This window comes from Tachysurus vachellii, chromosome 7 (genome assembly GCF_030014155.1).
Source record: "Tachysurus vachellii isolate PV-2020 chromosome 7, HZAU_Pvac_v1, whole genome shotgun sequence".
Taxonomy (NCBI): Eukaryota; Metazoa; Chordata; class Actinopteri; order Siluriformes; family Bagridae; genus Tachysurus; species Tachysurus vachellii.
Genome location: NC_083466.1, coordinates 18245910 through 18262472, shown reverse-complemented (window position 1 = coordinate 18262472; position 16563 = coordinate 18245910). Strand labels below are relative to the sequence as shown.

General features: G+C 38.4%; 1 protein-coding gene, 1 long non-coding RNA gene and 2 other non-coding genes across 8 annotated transcripts in view; 2 read left to right on the top strand and 2 right to left on the bottom strand.

The window, feature by feature from the left end:
- kdm6ba (lysine (K)-specific demethylase 6B, a) overlaps positions 1–1839 on the top strand; it is a 71418-nt gene extending 69579 nt beyond the window's left edge. For all 5 annotated transcript variants that reach the window (XM_060874751.1, XM_060874748.1, XM_060874752.1 and 2 more), the window contains one exon: positions 67–1839. In XM_060874751.1, coding sequence (XP_060730734.1) covers positions 67–149 — 83 coding nt within the window. In that variant the 3' untranslated portion in view covers positions 150–1839. The remainder of the gene's footprint in view (positions 1–66) is intronic.
- A 3316-nt stretch (positions 1840–5155) lies between these two features.
- Positions 5156–5319, bottom strand: LOC132849318 (U1 spliceosomal RNA). The gene has a single exon (XR_009648861.1). It is a non-coding gene; the product is annotated as a U1 spliceosomal RNA (small nuclear RNA).
- A 921-nt stretch (positions 5320–6240) lies between these two features.
- LOC132849344 (U2 spliceosomal RNA) lies at positions 6241–6431 on the bottom strand. The gene has a single exon (XR_009648887.1). It is a non-coding gene; the product is annotated as a U2 spliceosomal RNA (small nuclear RNA).
- Positions 6432–15704: 9273 nt separating this feature from the next.
- LOC132848766 (uncharacterized) overlaps positions 15705–16563 on the top strand; it is a 29638-nt gene continuing 28779 nt past the window's right edge. Inside the window, exon 1 of the long non-coding RNA XR_009648765.1 lies at positions 15705–15897. This is a non-coding gene — a long non-coding RNA (uncharacterized LOC132848766). The remainder of the gene's footprint in view (positions 15898–16563) is intronic.

Here is a 16563-nt window from a genome sequence, read left to right as displayed (position 1 = left end):
AAAGGTCTATTGTAATTTACCACCATTGATTGACTTTCTTTCTCTCTTTTCTTAATCTGTTTTTAGGCCTCCAGCTCTCGGTGAAATCAACTCTGCCATTCACCCCAGCCATAACCAAAAGTCTTGCTTACCAGGACAGTTTGTTTTAGTTAAAATCTTTAGTGTTTTATTTTCCTGCATTTGTCATTTTAAAGTACTACTACTGCTAATACTTGTTGAACAGCCAATCATAAGCCAGTTTACATCATGTTGTTTACAAAACCAATAAGCCAATAAGACAGCAGCCCGACATACCAATCTCTGACTGGTCTTAAGGGACTTTACATCAGAATGCAGTTTGTGCTGTCGCGTGTAATTAATGACAAAAATGGCATCTCGGATTTTTTGTTCTTTGTTTGCATTTTTTACTTTTGGGTTCTCTTTGTCTTGAATACTGAAATGTGTAAATGCTGTTTATATTTTTCATGGGTGCTGTTTTTTCTTTTCTATTAATTTATTTTAAAATCTAGAACAGTCTAGATGTATACCACATTGGCCTTGTGACTTGTATTTAGTAAAAATATAAATGAATAATACTAATAATAGATATATAAACTTTTTCTAAAGCATTAAGCATACAAAAAAAAAACTTTGTTTGGAATCGTTCAAAAACATACGGGTTTTAAAAACTTTTTCAATTTTCGATACTGTCTCAGATGCGTGTGTAGTTAATATCATGATTTTATTTCCTTAAAATAAAATCCATTTTTACGAGAGCATTTTAAGATTACATCAGGTCTTTTTCCATTATATATATTTTTGGCGAAATTACAATTTGTCTTTGAATTTAGTGAATTGTTTTACCTCTTTTCTTTTTCTTCTTTTTTTGCTTAATATAGATTTATTCATGTGGTGTTTTTTTTATTGTATATTTTTTATTTAACTTCTTTCTCCTATTTATTGACTATATTATGTTTTCATTGTTTGGGGTCATCATTGATGTTTGTGTTCTATCCTTTTTTAATAAGTTTTGGAAGGAGAGTTTCAGGGGTGCGTAGTCAATAAAAAAGGAGTTATGTTTTCGGACCTTCAAACTGTCCTCATGGGCTTATGATATGTGACCCCATGGGGTGAGTCTGAGGGACGGAGACTCCTCTCTCCTGTAGAGTGTAGAAGGCAGAGCAGTTGTAGTGTGTCGTAATAAAAACCGTCTTTTGTATAGGGATGCAAAAGGCCACTTCGTTTTAACCATCATTAGCAGCAAATTGGACATACATGCGCATAAATTCAGAGCTGTTTCTAAGTATCTAAATATTTTGTGGTGCTCGAGTTTCTTTGAAATGTATTATGAGAGAGAGAACACAGTTGCCATGCCAACCATACGGCACAATCTCTGTTTCTATTAAATCTGACCGCAGTTGGTTATCATGAACCAAATATTGAGGGTCTTTAGGCATTTTTGTTTTTGAAAAGAAAAAAAAATGAATCTGTAAATACTGTGGCATTTTACTGGAATGAGGTTAAGTGTGAATCGAATTATTCATTCGACTGAAACTGTAATTTCTCTTTAATTTTGTCTTAAGCTTGAATCGATTATTTCACATATAACAAAACTCTTGGTTACGATTACGATACAGAAGGTGCTGTTCTCTTTGAACTACTCTGTCTTTCAGTTTTGTTTCTAAAGAAAAAAAATCTATTTTTCCTGTTGCAATATATCTTCTGTTTGTGGTCATTTATTTAAGATTCTGCACTGTTTTAGAGTTCACACAGAAAGCAAACTGAGCCAGACACGTCTTAAACACTTCATGAGTTTGTGTGACATTACTATGATTATTAAGATTAAATGCTTTTGATAAACTTGGAGTGTAATTCATCTTGATTAAAGGACACTGTCTTTCCTATTGCTTGTATTTACTTTAAAAGAAAAAATCAGAAATCCAAATCTGTGGTTATTCAAAAGCTTCTTGTTCTAAAGGTTAGAAAATAAAATTGCCTCTTGTTAGTAACCCGGATGAGTTGATTTAGCTATTAGGAGAGAAAGAGAGAGAACCCAGAAATGATTCCACAAAACAAAATGAAAAATAACTAGTTTGAGACTATGGAGTATTTTATTTTGCTGTGTTCATGTAGTCATTCACAGCCTTGTCTAGATTAAAATACCATATAAATTCACAGACCTGTGTGTACTTGTTAGGTGATTGTGTAACTAGCAATCAAAGCCTATGTGTAGTACAGTATACAGTTCTGCTTCTGAGAAGTAAACAGTTAAACAGATGAGGGAAAGGGTCTGATAAGCCCATGAAATATATGCCATAAAAAATATGACCTGGTACTGTTTTATTCAACCATTAATTGTCAGACATTGAGGTAAAGCAGTGTTGGTTTCATGTCATCTCTAAAGATTTATTCTAAAAACTAGCATGTTTTATTGTCACTTTTTAATAACATGCTCCCTGCACATGCTGTATTTTAGGGATACATCACTAATGCTGTAGAGGTAGATACAGTCAGTTACAGTTCTTGTTTAAAGTACTATCTAGAGTACTGTACTTTAATAATCATTTAGTAATTTGGACCCACTCTTGTCCACAGTTCCTCAAGTGTCAAAGTCAATACCTAAGACGTTGCTCATCACAGAAGTTAACAGATTTTATGTGATATGCAATATGCTGGCTTCACTGAATCTTTAACAAATTAAACACCTTCACACATGACTCCTGAAAAATAAGGTGATGTTACCATCATATGTATCAAAATACAAATAGACACACTGATTAAACATCTGCACATAAGCTACAACTGTTTACCATATTTGTAAGCATAACTTATCTACAATATTTAGTTATAATACTGAATACAAATTCAACTTGCAAACTATAAAGATATAAAATGAATTCTCTAAACCATAGGTCACTAACAGGCGGTCCGGGTCCGGACCCAGAAGCTGTCCAATACGGACCCGGACCTACGGCCAAAACTAAAGGTTATGATTTAAAACTTGACGAAGCGCTTCTATTTTACTGGCACAGCTTTTGCAATCTTTACGGTAAAGGTAGTGGAAACGCACAGACCAATTTCATGCGAGTTAAGCCATCTCACGTGATACCACTCAGCCAATCAAGTCTGTGCATTGCTGAAGTAAACACTGCGACTCAACAGTGCAAGACAGATGAGATGAAAGAAAGATAGCGATACATGTAGAAAACAAAGAGAGAGAAACAGACGAGTGAGACGGAGAAAGGGAGAATAAAGAACAAATGGCGCGCTCCAAAAAAAGAACGTGGACAGCGAAAACATTTAATCCAGAATGAACAGACTTATTTCTGTTCACACTTCACACTAAACCAGTGTGTCTCATATGTTCAGAAATTGTGGCACTTATTAAAAGTGGCAATGTGAAACGCCATTATGAGACAAAACACACAGGTTTTGAACAAACATTTCCACTCAAATCTGAAGACAGCGTCCCTGAGACAGCTTTCCCAGGTCTGAGGGAAGTAGCCCTATACATCCTGACCATGTTTGGCTCTACATACAACTGTGAGGCAGCTTTCTCTGCACTGAACATAATCAAAACTAAATATGGTTCCAGGGTCACTAATGAGCACCTCCACATGTGTATGAGAGCGGCCCTGACTCCATTCAAGCCCAGGTTTAACATCCTGCCAAGCTAGAGCTCAGTTCTCTCACTGAGATATAAAAGGGAAAGTTAAGCACTTTATTTAAACATACACAATTTTCACATTGTATTTATTTTCTCTTATTTTGAAATGTAGCCCTACTTTTATTTATTTAATGAGAGAACATTATACATATCTACAATCATACACGTGTTCAGTTCTATGTTACATGACAATAAATATTGTCAAAACGTTTTTGAATTGTACTGAATTTATTTGATTTGACAGTCAGGTATTGATTGCTTGCAGATGTTGATACAACTACTAGGCTACATAAATATTTATCACACTAACTAGTTAGACATTATGATCTTCTGGAGCTTTGCTTCAAGAAATTTTCTCTTACTGGACCTCTTTCAATTTTAGTTGAATACCTCTACTCTAAACCATCAGATAATAAAAAGATAAGAATAAAAGAAATACTGTTCTGAGTAACATCAAACCTCATATCACTATACTTGTCACCATCATGAATATTAATACTATTAGAATCAGAATCAGGTTTATTGGCCAAGTGTGTTGACACACACAAGGAATTTGGTTCCAGCAGTTTGTGACTCTCAAAAGTACGGACATAAATAACACTATACTATACAAACTATACAAGACAATGCAGACAATGAGATACAATAGTCAGAATGAGTATTAAATATGAATATAGAGTATGAACAATCAGTAATGTACATAAAGTGTGGGAGTGCAAATAATATTGTGCAATATTATGCTTTTTGTGCAATATACAGCAGCTGTAATGTGTAATATACAGATGATTTGATGACTGACAGTTCTGATAATGCAGTACTTATAAGAAGCAGTGAATATAATCATGGTGGAGTTGTTGATCAGGGTGATTGCCTGGGGAAAAAGAGACATGTATAGATAAATTTTAGCAGCTTTGAACAGATGTCAAAAACAACAAGCAGACACCAATAGTTTCACAAGGGGAGAATGCAAATGCAGTCCCCAACTATCAAATTAATTCATAAATTATTATACCATCATTAACATCTGAGACAGCTGTGGCTTCTACATAGTGGTAAAATATACACAGACTGTACAACTTATTTTTGCTAGAATCCATCTTTTTAAAAGCCCACTTAGGATATTCACATGCCTTGAGGGCTGCTTTCAGACGACAATGTCTTTATTCTTGGTTTCTGCTGAGGTGGGGAGGCTTTCTACCCTGCGGTGTAGTCCTGATGTCTCCTAATTTGTGCTGTAGTGGCTGGTGTGTGTGAGAGAGAGGGGCTTCCCACCAGTCCCTATGAGAACTACACAGTCCAGGAAAGCAAACTCGTCCTTGTTGTCCTCTGTTGAACTTGATGTCAATTGCACTGATGTCTGTGAAGGCCTGTACTTGTCGAATCTTGATCTATACCCAGGTCACACCTACAGAACATACACAAGAGATGTACATTGTACAGAGAGCTACAAAACATACACAAGTCCTGCAAACACAACAGAATCATTTCTAACTTTAGTACAGTGAATATCAGGGGAGAGCGCGAACGCAGTCCCCCACTACCAGAAATTATGCAGTCGAGATTCCCACATTTGGGGAATTCGCAGGGGTCAGCACAGCCGGAGTGCAATGGCTGAGCCTCGCCCTGGGTGAACCACCTTCTTGATCATGGTATCTCCCCTGCCAGGTAAGTATGAATTGCAGCTCCATCAGCTAGTGACTGCACCACCACACACAGCCTTTACCATTAGGGAGAGGAAGCCAGCTTTAATCATTACACAAACGTGCACCACTAAAACACCACAGTCTACACATGCTGCAAAAAGAACACTACATTTATTCCATCTAAAGCCGAATGTTGACCAATATTGTCTAAGCAAGCAGACAGTACGATACTTCCCATGATGCACTGCGGCTGAATATGGAACGAGATCCACAGTGTTCAGGAAAATGCGTTTATAAATCAATACATCTGCACTTTACACTAAAAAGAGTCGGTACAAAACAACTGACACAACACTGTACTGTAATCAGTAGGAGACAAGAACAGTGAGTTTTATTAAGATAGTGTTAAAGCCCCGATACAGTTACCTCCCCCCTCCCCGAGGGTTAGGAGGAGAGTTAGATCGAAGATGTAAACAACATCCGATAACGTTTATTTATTGCACATTAATAAAGAATAATGTGTGAAATCTTTGCACTTGTAATTCCAGGTGACTTTAATCAGAATATTTGAACAAAGATTGTTAAACACGCACAAACAAGAGAGAACGTTTCTGTGTCCGACCGCTAATATGAACCCGGACACAATATTCCCGATAAATAGTTCCGGATAAATAGTTCCGTGTGTCACAAGTTGGATGTCCGCCTTAGAGAGAAATTGTGATTATAAGCGTGTAAAACGCGCGACTTTAAAGAACAGAGTAAGTTGTATAAAATCACACCGACTTTAAATAAACCCCCTTAAATCCCCCTTTTCTGTGGTGAAGTGTGAACATAGAGAGATGACATAAAGCCCTGAAATAAAGGGAAACAGAAATAATCCAGACACAGAAACACAAGTGTTGTATTCGAGCTAGACTAATGTAGCGTTATAACGTTTCTTTAACAGTACAGAGGGGGTGCACCGTTCCCGGAGGTACTGCAATACCGGGTCGATGCGTGGAGTGGACGGAGCAAGCCCCTATTCCATCTCCCTGTTCCAAAAATCAATTTAATATATGGTCCCCGGGTAGGGGACGTATCAGATATTAAACTGATAAGAACAGATACTACACTTGATCTTAGCCAAAAGGCCGAGAAGCGATACCTACAACTACACACAAGAAACGGTGTCATTCTACACAAGTGGAAACACGAGGACGGTAAATACCGTTTTCTCTTCATATCCGCGAATAACATCATTCAATACATGGCTAACATTTTGTTCATGCTAAAATCAGCAGAGGAAAATGTCTATGTAAGTAATCCTTAACACCTAAACACAAAGGAAACGATAATGAATTCAAAAAGCGACCAATCAGAGACGAGAATACAAACTCCTCCACACTACAAGATCACACTGGGTTAGAAAGTAGTTTTCAAAACAAACCATTAAATTGCTTTAAAATCATTCAGTTGTAACAACAAACATGGAAAACCAAATGTTTGTTTATTGTCATAACTTTTTGTCTGCACTGTCTTGTCCTGCACCGTCTTCATCAGGTTGCACAGTTGCATTTTATGAGGCTAGGACTAACTTACTAAGTCCTTAGCCCTGTCTTTGTTTTATGTAGCACCACAATCCTGGAGAAACGTTGTATCATTTCACTATGTACTGCAACAGCTATATATGGTTGAAATGACAATAATAGCTTCTTGACTTGACTAAAGAGATGTTACAAATGTACCACATTTGACCACTGAGAGTCACTATTGTATAATCAACAGTGCCTCTCAGTGGTCAAATGTGGTATTGCAGAAGAAAAAAACGGCGTTAATTAATAACCTACTATATTCGGAGTTAAACTTTTTATACACGAGGCTTTCTCGGTGAAAACAAGATTAATTATGGCCAATAAATATTACACAGGCAACCTAAACACAATAAGAAGTCAGAATCACCAAACTGCATGTGAATTTCACCATAAACCGATTTATAGCAATTACATAAAAAACCTTTACTATTTGTGGTGCAAAGGATGAAAACATTTACCAATAAAATCACTGTAACGCCACTAAAACACGAACAACGTTGTCAGCAATCCTAAATGTAGTAAAAAGGAAAGTAAGGTGGTCTTTATAAATGCGCCACTAGGCCTCCATTTTCACACAGCACTTTAGAGGCCTGTTTAATTATATACAGCTCTGACTACCTTCATTACATTTACTCTGGACATACAGTGTTTCACAACATTTAACACATTAAGAAGATACTTATGTCTCCAAAATAAATAAATAAATGAAACTTACACAATGTCACGAATCGCCAGAAATCCAAAATCCTCTTATAATAAAATTATAAGTAAGAAAAACATTTCCAATCATAAAAACAAAAGTGTTTCACTGTTTCTCACTCTTACCGTTTACACGTATAAAGAAAAGAGCTTTAATTACTTTACTTATTAGTCCTGCTAAGCGAATTTTAGACAGAATGTAAGTCGTTCGCTGAAAATTGTAATCACCTGCTGCTACTGAACAATCAGCTCCACCTCAGCGCCCCCTAGGGGTCTAATTCAAAACAACGGGACGAAAAGTAAAGGCCTCATGATGACATGTCCGTACTGTCTTTAAAATGACTGCAATAAATTAATACACAGGCTCAAAAACCCGGTCTTGATGTTCACACTGTCCTACGGATTTGTTAGTGAATTTTACTCATATAATTAGGTAAATTATACACTATGATGTGCAGGGCAGGCTGTAGTCCAGGGACAGGTTAGCAACCTGTTGGTTAACAAAGTAGTTCCTTGGGTTATTTCAGTCTCTCTGTCCCCCTCCATCATATTCTGTGCCTGTTGGTCACAATGAATGATGCATGGCCACCCCTTAAATCTTAATTCAACTCAATTAAATACGAACAATTTGCATTTGAATATTGTTAAAATATACAGACTTTATCTCTCCAGCTCTAACTTTTTCTATTGGTTTTATATTATTTGTACACCTTTCGTATTAAACAATAGATTCCTAATTTTTGTGTAAATCTAGTTGTCAGGTCGAGTCAAATCTTCCACATGTACAGTACATACAGAGAATTGAAATTACGTTACTTTCAGACCCAATGTGCATACAGATAACACTAATAGTAGCGCCTAAAAGTCTATATTAAATATAAAATACAAATATACAAATAAGGGCTTGTAGAAGAATAATTAAAAATACAAATAAAAATTAAATAAAGCAGCGCAAGGCACATGGCAGATAAAGTGCACACCAGTGAAGTGAACAAATAGTGCAGATAAAAAAGATTGTAGTGCAAAAAAACATATTCAGTCTGATTTGAGTGAACAAGGGCTCAAAGAGCAGTTTTTTTATTTAACCTGACTGAAGAGGAAGTAGGATGATGTCAGTTCTATTCTGAATGAGGTAGTGAGCAGACCAATGCTGCACAGAGTGACTGGTGCATGTCATTGTATGTAAGTGGGAGGGGGGAGTGGAAAGACCTGGGGATGTGGGATCTGGGGGGTGGGGTTGGGGGCTCATAGTTCTGTGGTGCCTGGGGCAGAAAAGGGAAGGGAGGGCAAGTTCGGGAGCAAGTTCAGCTTCCTGACAGCCTGATGAATGAAGCTGTCCTTCAATCTGTTGGTACTGGCCTGGAGACTCCACATGGCAGCAGAATGATGGCAGCAGAATGAAGAAGCTATGTGACGGGTGGGTGGGATCACCTGCAATGCAGAGGGCTTTGCGGGTGAGACGGGTTCCGTAAATGTCCTGGAGGGAGGGGAGAGAGACACCAATGATCTTCTCAGCTGCTCTCACTATGCGTTGTAGCGTCTTCCGGCAGCTCCACACAGTGATGCAGCTCGTTAGAATGCTCTTGATGGTGCCTCTGTAGAAGGTGTACATGATGGGGTGTAGCTCTGGCTCTTCTCAGTTTGCAGAGGACGTAGAGACGCTGCTGGGGAGGTCGTGGCCTAATGGTTAGAGAGTCTGACTCCTAACCCTAAGTTTATGGGTTCGATTCTCGACCCGGCCACGACTGAGGTGCCCTTGAGCCCCCCAACTGCTCCCCGGGCGCAGCAGCATAAATGGCTGCCCACTGCTCCGGGTGTGTGTTCACTGCTGTGTGTGTGTGTGCACTTGGGATGGATTAAATGCAGAGAACAAATTCCGAGTATGGGTCACCATACTTAGCCGTATGTCACGTCACTTTCACTGCTGTGATTTCTTGGCCAGTGCTGCTGTGTTTTCAGTCCAGGAGAGGTCGTCTGTGATGTGCACACCCAGGAACTCAGTGCTGCTCACTCTCTCCACAATTGCACCGTTGATCAGAGGAGCATGGTTGGTCAGAGGAGCATGCTGAGTGTGCGCTCTCCTGAAGTCAACAACAATCTGCTTTGTCTTCTCCACATTCAGAGACAGATTGTTGTCACTGCACCACCCAGCCAGGCGTCTCACCTCGCTCCTGTAGTTTGTCTCATTTTTGTTGCTAATGAGACCCACCACAGTCGTGTCATCTGCAAACTTAAAGTATAAATATCCTTTCAGTTACACACATTACTCATTATTAACAAATTGAAATAGCATCAAAGGCAGCCTCCCGCTGTATCATGTGAATCTGTAACAAAATTAAATAAAAATACTAGCTCCAGTAGTCATATAATTATAAACACAACGTGACTAGAATAGATTATTTACAGTTTTTAAATAATAAAGTAATTACAGTTAATTAGCTAGCATTTGGATCTTGAAAATAAGGGAAGTTGCAAACATAATGTTTAAGGCCTAAACTGTGAGTTTAATGAAGATAATTTTTCTTTCCTCATTTTATAAAAATAGTAGCCATTTGAAGCTGGGGTCCAATGTTCATGCTAGCAAAGAAATGGAAAAAATACAATTAGTTTTTTACCAAGTAAAAATGAAAAATATGAACAACGTTGTGTTAATAAAGTTTTTGATACAAGCAACAATGAAGTCTTAATAATAAAAATTGCAGTGCATTTGGAATACTTTTGCTATTGACAGAGATATATCTGTAAATAGAACCGACATGAAAAGTCTGCTGTCATCAGGGATTTCCATTTCTCAAGTCATGTCTGTATCGTCTTCGCAAGCCTTGAGACGTTTCAATAGTTTAGCCTGGAGAGGTACAATGACGGACACGGTTGGCTGTTTTTTACACATCATAGTAGAAGCAATCTTAATGGGTGTCCTCAGTTTCAGAATGTCCTGATCATTACTGACTTGTCTTTTCATTTTTGTTTTTTATTTTTGTGAAAACTGAAGTAAGACCAAAACCTTTGATCTCATATTGGCTGGTGCCTTGCACATCTCTCCCTCGTTGCCCTCCATAGTGCAAAAAGCATATGCGAAAGATAGCAAACAGCACGAAGTGGAGATCACTAACTGCACGTGACTACGCAGATTCAACTAATTTAAAGTTTCAATTTATTTTTTAACACGCGATATTGTAATATAATTGTGATTCCTTCATTTTGATTATTTTTTATCAATTCTTAACAAAAACATAGAATTCATGATTCAAAACTCCATGTTTCAAGATCGATGCATATGCATTACCAAAATAAGAAAATAAATGAATCGTTACATCATTAGTATATTCTGTAAGTGGTACCTGGGTAAAGATCAAGATTCAAGAAGTACAGGCCTTCACAGATATCACAGACAATAAATCTCTTAGTGTTGCTAGATCTGTGTATTTCTCCAGCCTTATTAAAAATAACTTAAAAGAATCCTAAATTTTTATTTAAAACTGTAGCAAAATGGGGGGCACGGTGGCTTAGTGGTTAGCACGTTCGCCTCACACCTCCAGGGTTGGGGGTGCGATTCCCGCCCCCGCCTTGTGTGTGTGGAGTTTGCATGTTCTCCCCGTGCCTCGGGGGTTTCCTCCGGGTACTCCGGTTTCCTGAAAAAATGACTTATTTTCACTGATTTCATCTTCAAAATGATCAACCTGCATACTGGATCCTTAACCCAAGTGTTTCTTTGAACATATACCACCAGTAGCTCTCCAACCCATTCTAAAGATAAATTCTTCCCTAAGCACCGGCTATGTGCAGAAATCTTTTAAGCTGGCAGTTATCAAACCTTTAATTAAAAAACCTGACCTCGACCAAACCCAGCTGTCCACCTATAGGCCAATATCAAACTTCCCCTTTATTGCCAAGATCCTATAAAAGGTTGTAGCTCAGCAGTTATGCTCATACCTACATACTGTAGGAATAATATTCAGGAAATGTATCAGTCAGGATTTAGGCCTCATCATAGCACAGAGACAGTACTGGTTAAAGTTGTAAATGACGTGTTACTGGCCTCTGATAAGGGTTGTGTTTCTTTGCTGGTATTACTTGATCTTAGTGCAGCTTTTGATACCATTGACCATGCCAGGGTCTAGGGTCAGAGCTTTAGGGGTGCTGAGCACCCAATGAGCCCCACTGCCACCAACCACCCTCTTTTCACACAAAAACAAAAAATATGTCTATTGAAAAATAACTTTATAATTTTAACATTGATTCAACCCTTCTTCACTCAGCTGGTTTTCTTGACTGTTAGCGCCATGTGCCTCCTTTTGTATCAACAGTCATCAGATTGGTTAGATTTGATTAAACTTTATTGTCATTGAACAAAGTAACAGGTACTTGGACAACAAAATGTAATTCATCTTCTGTAAATTATTTACAAATGGCCATCTCTAACATATCTGGTTGACTCAACAACATATTCATCCATTCTCTTTGGCCACGTTCACACTGCAGGTAAAAGTGGCCCAAATCCGATTTTTTTGGGGTCAAGTGACCAGGTCAGACTTCTTCAGGAGTAGTGTGAACACTCAAATCTGGCCCAGATCTGATTTTTTCAAATCAGTTCTGGGCCACTTCCATATGTGGTCCTGAATCAGACCCAAATCTGATCTTTTCCAATGTGGCCGCAGTGTGAACAGCCAAGGCGGATTTGATGCGACTTTTACGTCAATCTACATCGACATTCGTCACAATTATGTGCCGACGAAACCTTTTTTTTTTTTTTTTTGCGCCGGCGAAAACGTGACACAAACGTGACTGGTAACGTGTGTGTTACGAGTGTTATATAAAGTGGTTACGTGAACCAGCTCATAATGCTTGCATTGAATACATCACATTATAGCATTACATGATATGTTTGCTTGCACCAGATGATACATACTTCCTCCATAACCTCGCCAACTTTTTAGCGCAACAGCATGCTGCGTGTGACGTCATTGTTATTGTTCGTTTGCGCATGCGGGTCAGTTCGAAACAGCAAACAGTTCACACTGGTATCTGATATAGGCCACATTTTAAAAGGTAATGTGAACAGCCAAACAAAAAAATCAGATCTGAGCAAAATATCCGAATTGAGCATTAAGACTTGCAGTGTGAACGTGCCCTTTGTCTTCCGCCTCTCTCCTAAGGATGATTCTACTGCTATCTGATTTGCCTCACACATAACTATTGTTCTGGAGTACAGATCTGCAGCAGTGGTATCACTGCATTTCTGCTTCATGGTGTCAGTCACTGCATTTTTGTATGTCACTGCTTGGGCAATGTCAATGGTCTCCTTCTGTACATATCTGTGTAAACCTGCTGTTACAGACAGGAGAGTGTGGAAAACCATCAGCAAATACACTGAGGAGAATTTACTGAGTTTTGCCCTAAACCCAACTGCTGTAGGTGTCTTGATTGTGGAGAGGCACTCAATGACAGCAGGGAAATTACCAATCACTGCAGTCACTGAATGAAGCTGGCATGCCCAGCATGTAGTTGACAACTGCACAAGTTCTCTTGGCTGCAACCCTAACTTCTTTTGAGTGTCCACAAACTTATGGTGGTTTACAAGGGAGACACTAAAGAAAGAATGGAGACTTTCCAGCATGTTGAAGAACTCTGTGACTTCAGAGACAGCTTTGCATGTGTGACATAAAAAAAAAGATTAAACTCATGTGCATAGCAATGCACATAAATTGCCTCAGGGTGCTTTTTTTTTAAATGGGCTTGTACACCCCCAACATCCCCACTCATGACAGCTGCCCCATCGTAGGTCTGTGCCACACATTTCAACTGATCAATTCCTTTCTTTACCAACTGATTTTCAATTGCAACAGACACGTATCTAACACAGAGTGCCAACTGTTCTGTCTTTCCATCCCCGGCCTCATCAGCCATCGTGGCATACATATTTGCTCCCTTTATCTCACTGATGATATTTTCTGTTAGTTCTTGTGAACAGCAATCTATCATCTCATTTTGGCTATCAGATGAGAAGTACATGGTGTTTGAAGGGGTTGTGTATCTCTGCAAGAAGGGATCAAATTTGGTCAAAAGTGATATGCACTCTAGGAAATTTCCTTTGTTGTGACTCTCATCTGTTTCTTCATGACCTCTGAATGCTATGCCTTGCTTCCCCAAGAAGCAGGTTACTGCCATAATACGCTCTAGGTACTGCCTTCTTTCCACTAATTTCAGTGGTACTTGCCGCCCCTACCTGCTCTACAACATTTCCTTTTGACAGGCTTGCTTTGTAGCTGTTCCAACAAATCACACTGTCCTTATGTAAATGTGTTGTTTCTTGTTTTTGAAACTTGCTAAGTGCCTTTTGCCAGTTATTAACTCCATCATTAACAAGTGCATCCTTTCTGACATTTTTGCCAAATACCCTTCAAGGAAAGCAAAAAGCAGTATTTTGTCTAGCTGAGTATTCTAGCCATCTGAAACCTTTGAACCACTGTTCATGAAAGGCTCTTTTTTGTGTGCCAAACTAAGTATGAGGGTATTGAGACAGCTTTAACTGTTTAGGACCAGTGTCCTTATCCCCTAAGTCTGAACAGCTCTCTTCTGTCTCTGCTGCTTTGGCTTGGTGGTCTCTATGTTGCACTCCCTCTGTCTCTTCATTTCTTTCACTAGTCAATTCCCTCTCATCCCTTATGGACTCTACCTGTTGTTTTCCACCTCCTTTATTATGAAAAAGACCATTTACAGATTCTAAGGATATGATCAATAGGCACACAGAGGCATGTCATTTTAAATGTCTTTATTATTATTATTATTACTATTATTATTATTATTGGGCTTAAACTTTTTTAAATGACAAATTCCTTTCAGAAGAGAAGCTGTATTCTCCATTGTGGGTTTGAAATAAATAAAATAAAAAAAGGAGGGGACCATTGCCTAGGTAAGAAATTTGATACAACAATTTACTTTAGCTTGCTTAACACTTTTCAGAAGAACAAAAAAAACAAAAACAAAAAAACAAGACGGAGGTCATTATAGACTGTCCCTTGTCTCTCACCTGAATCTGTCTTTTTTCTTTTACAGAGCTGTCGTATGTCCTTTGCTCACTGGCAGGCCACACACACACACACACACACACACACACTATGGACGAGTCACCCAGGTCCTGTGCTACTCCACAGCAGCGGCGACCCGCTGGACTAAAATAGTCCGAAAATAAACACTTATTATAGGTGTACCATGGTGATTCAGGATACTGACTCCAGTACTCTCCGATATGGTTTCGGAATCGGAACAACTCTAGGTAAAAGGAAAGAAGCTTTGGAGCAACTTAGTTGATTCACAACACTACATAACGGGTTCTCACTCTGCGTGTGTTTGGCGCTGGATGACGGTCGTGCTGAGCGGTGCAGGTACAGAGGAGAAGTAGAAGAACAGAAGAGGATGACACCATTTGCTAAGGGGATGTTTTCCCCACGTTCAGCTGAACTGTTGTGCTGTGTTGTTTTTTGTCGTTATTGTGCTTTGTTCCGATAAATCTATTTTACTTAATAGAATTAACACCTGGAGTATATTTCTTCATTACTAAACCGAGACTGTATAGTCTGAAGCTGAGGCCTGACACCCCTGTACTGGGCCAAGTGAATGGTCAAACATCGTTTACCATGAATTTTGAACAAAAAGTACAAATCTATTGTTTATTATGAAAGGTGTACAATTTATAGGAAACCAATAGAAATAATAAGAGCTCAAATGCAAATTGTTCGTATTTAATTGAGATGAATTAAGATTTAAGGGGTGGCCATGCCTCATTTGTTGTGGCCAACAGGCACAGAATATGATGGAGGGGGACAGAGAGACTGAAATAAGGAACTACTTTGTTAACCAACAGGTTGCTAACCTGTCCCTGGACTACAGCCTGCCCTGCACATCATAGTGTATAATTTACCTAATTATATGAGTAAAATTCACTAACAAGTCCGTAGGACAGTGTGAACATCAAGACCGGGTTTTTGAGCCTGTGTATTAATTTATTGCAGTCATTTTAAAGACAGTATGGACATGTCATCATGAGGCCTTTACTTTTCGTCCCGTTGTTTTGAATTAGACCTCTAGGGGGCGCTGAGGTGGAGCTGATTGTTCAGTAGCAGCAGGTGATTACAATTTTCAGCGAACGACTTACATTCTGTCTAAAATTCGCTTAGCAGGACTAATAAGTAAAGTAATTAAAGCTCTTTTCTTTATACGTGTAAACGGTAAGAGTGAGAAACAGTGAAACACTTTTGTTTTTATGATTGGAAATGTTTTTCTTACTTATAATTTTATTATAAGAGGATTTTGGATTTCTGGCGATTCGTGACATTGTGTAAGTTTCATTTATTTATTTATTTTGGAGACATAAGTATCTTCTTAATGTGTTAAATGTTGTGAAACACTGTATGTCCAGAGTAAATGTAATGAAGGTAGTCAGAGCTGTATATAATTAAACAGGCCTCTAAAGTGCTGTGTGAAAATGGAGGCCTAGTGGCGCATTTATAAAGACCACCTTACTTTCCTTTTTACTACATTTAGGATTGCTGACAACGTTGTTCGTGTTTTAGTGGCGTTACAGTGATTTTATTGGTAAATGTTTTCATCCTTTGCACCACAAATAGTAAAGGTTTTTTATGTAATTGCTATAAATCGGTTTATGGTAAAATTCACATGCAGTTTGGTGATTCTGACTTCTTATTGTGTTTAGGTTGCCTGTGTTATATTTATTGGCCATAATTAATCTTGTTTTCACCGAGAAAGCCTCGTGTATAAAAAGTTTAACCCCGAATATAGTAGGTTATTAATTAACGCCGTTTTTTTTCTTCTGCAATACCACATTTGACCACTGAGAGGCACTGTTATATAATTCATGGACATTTGTAACATCTCTTTAAATTCCCCACATTTGGTTTTCCATGTTTGTTGTTACAACTGAATGATTTTAAAGCAATTTAATGGTTTGTTTTGAAAACTACTTTCTAACCCAGTGTGATCTTGT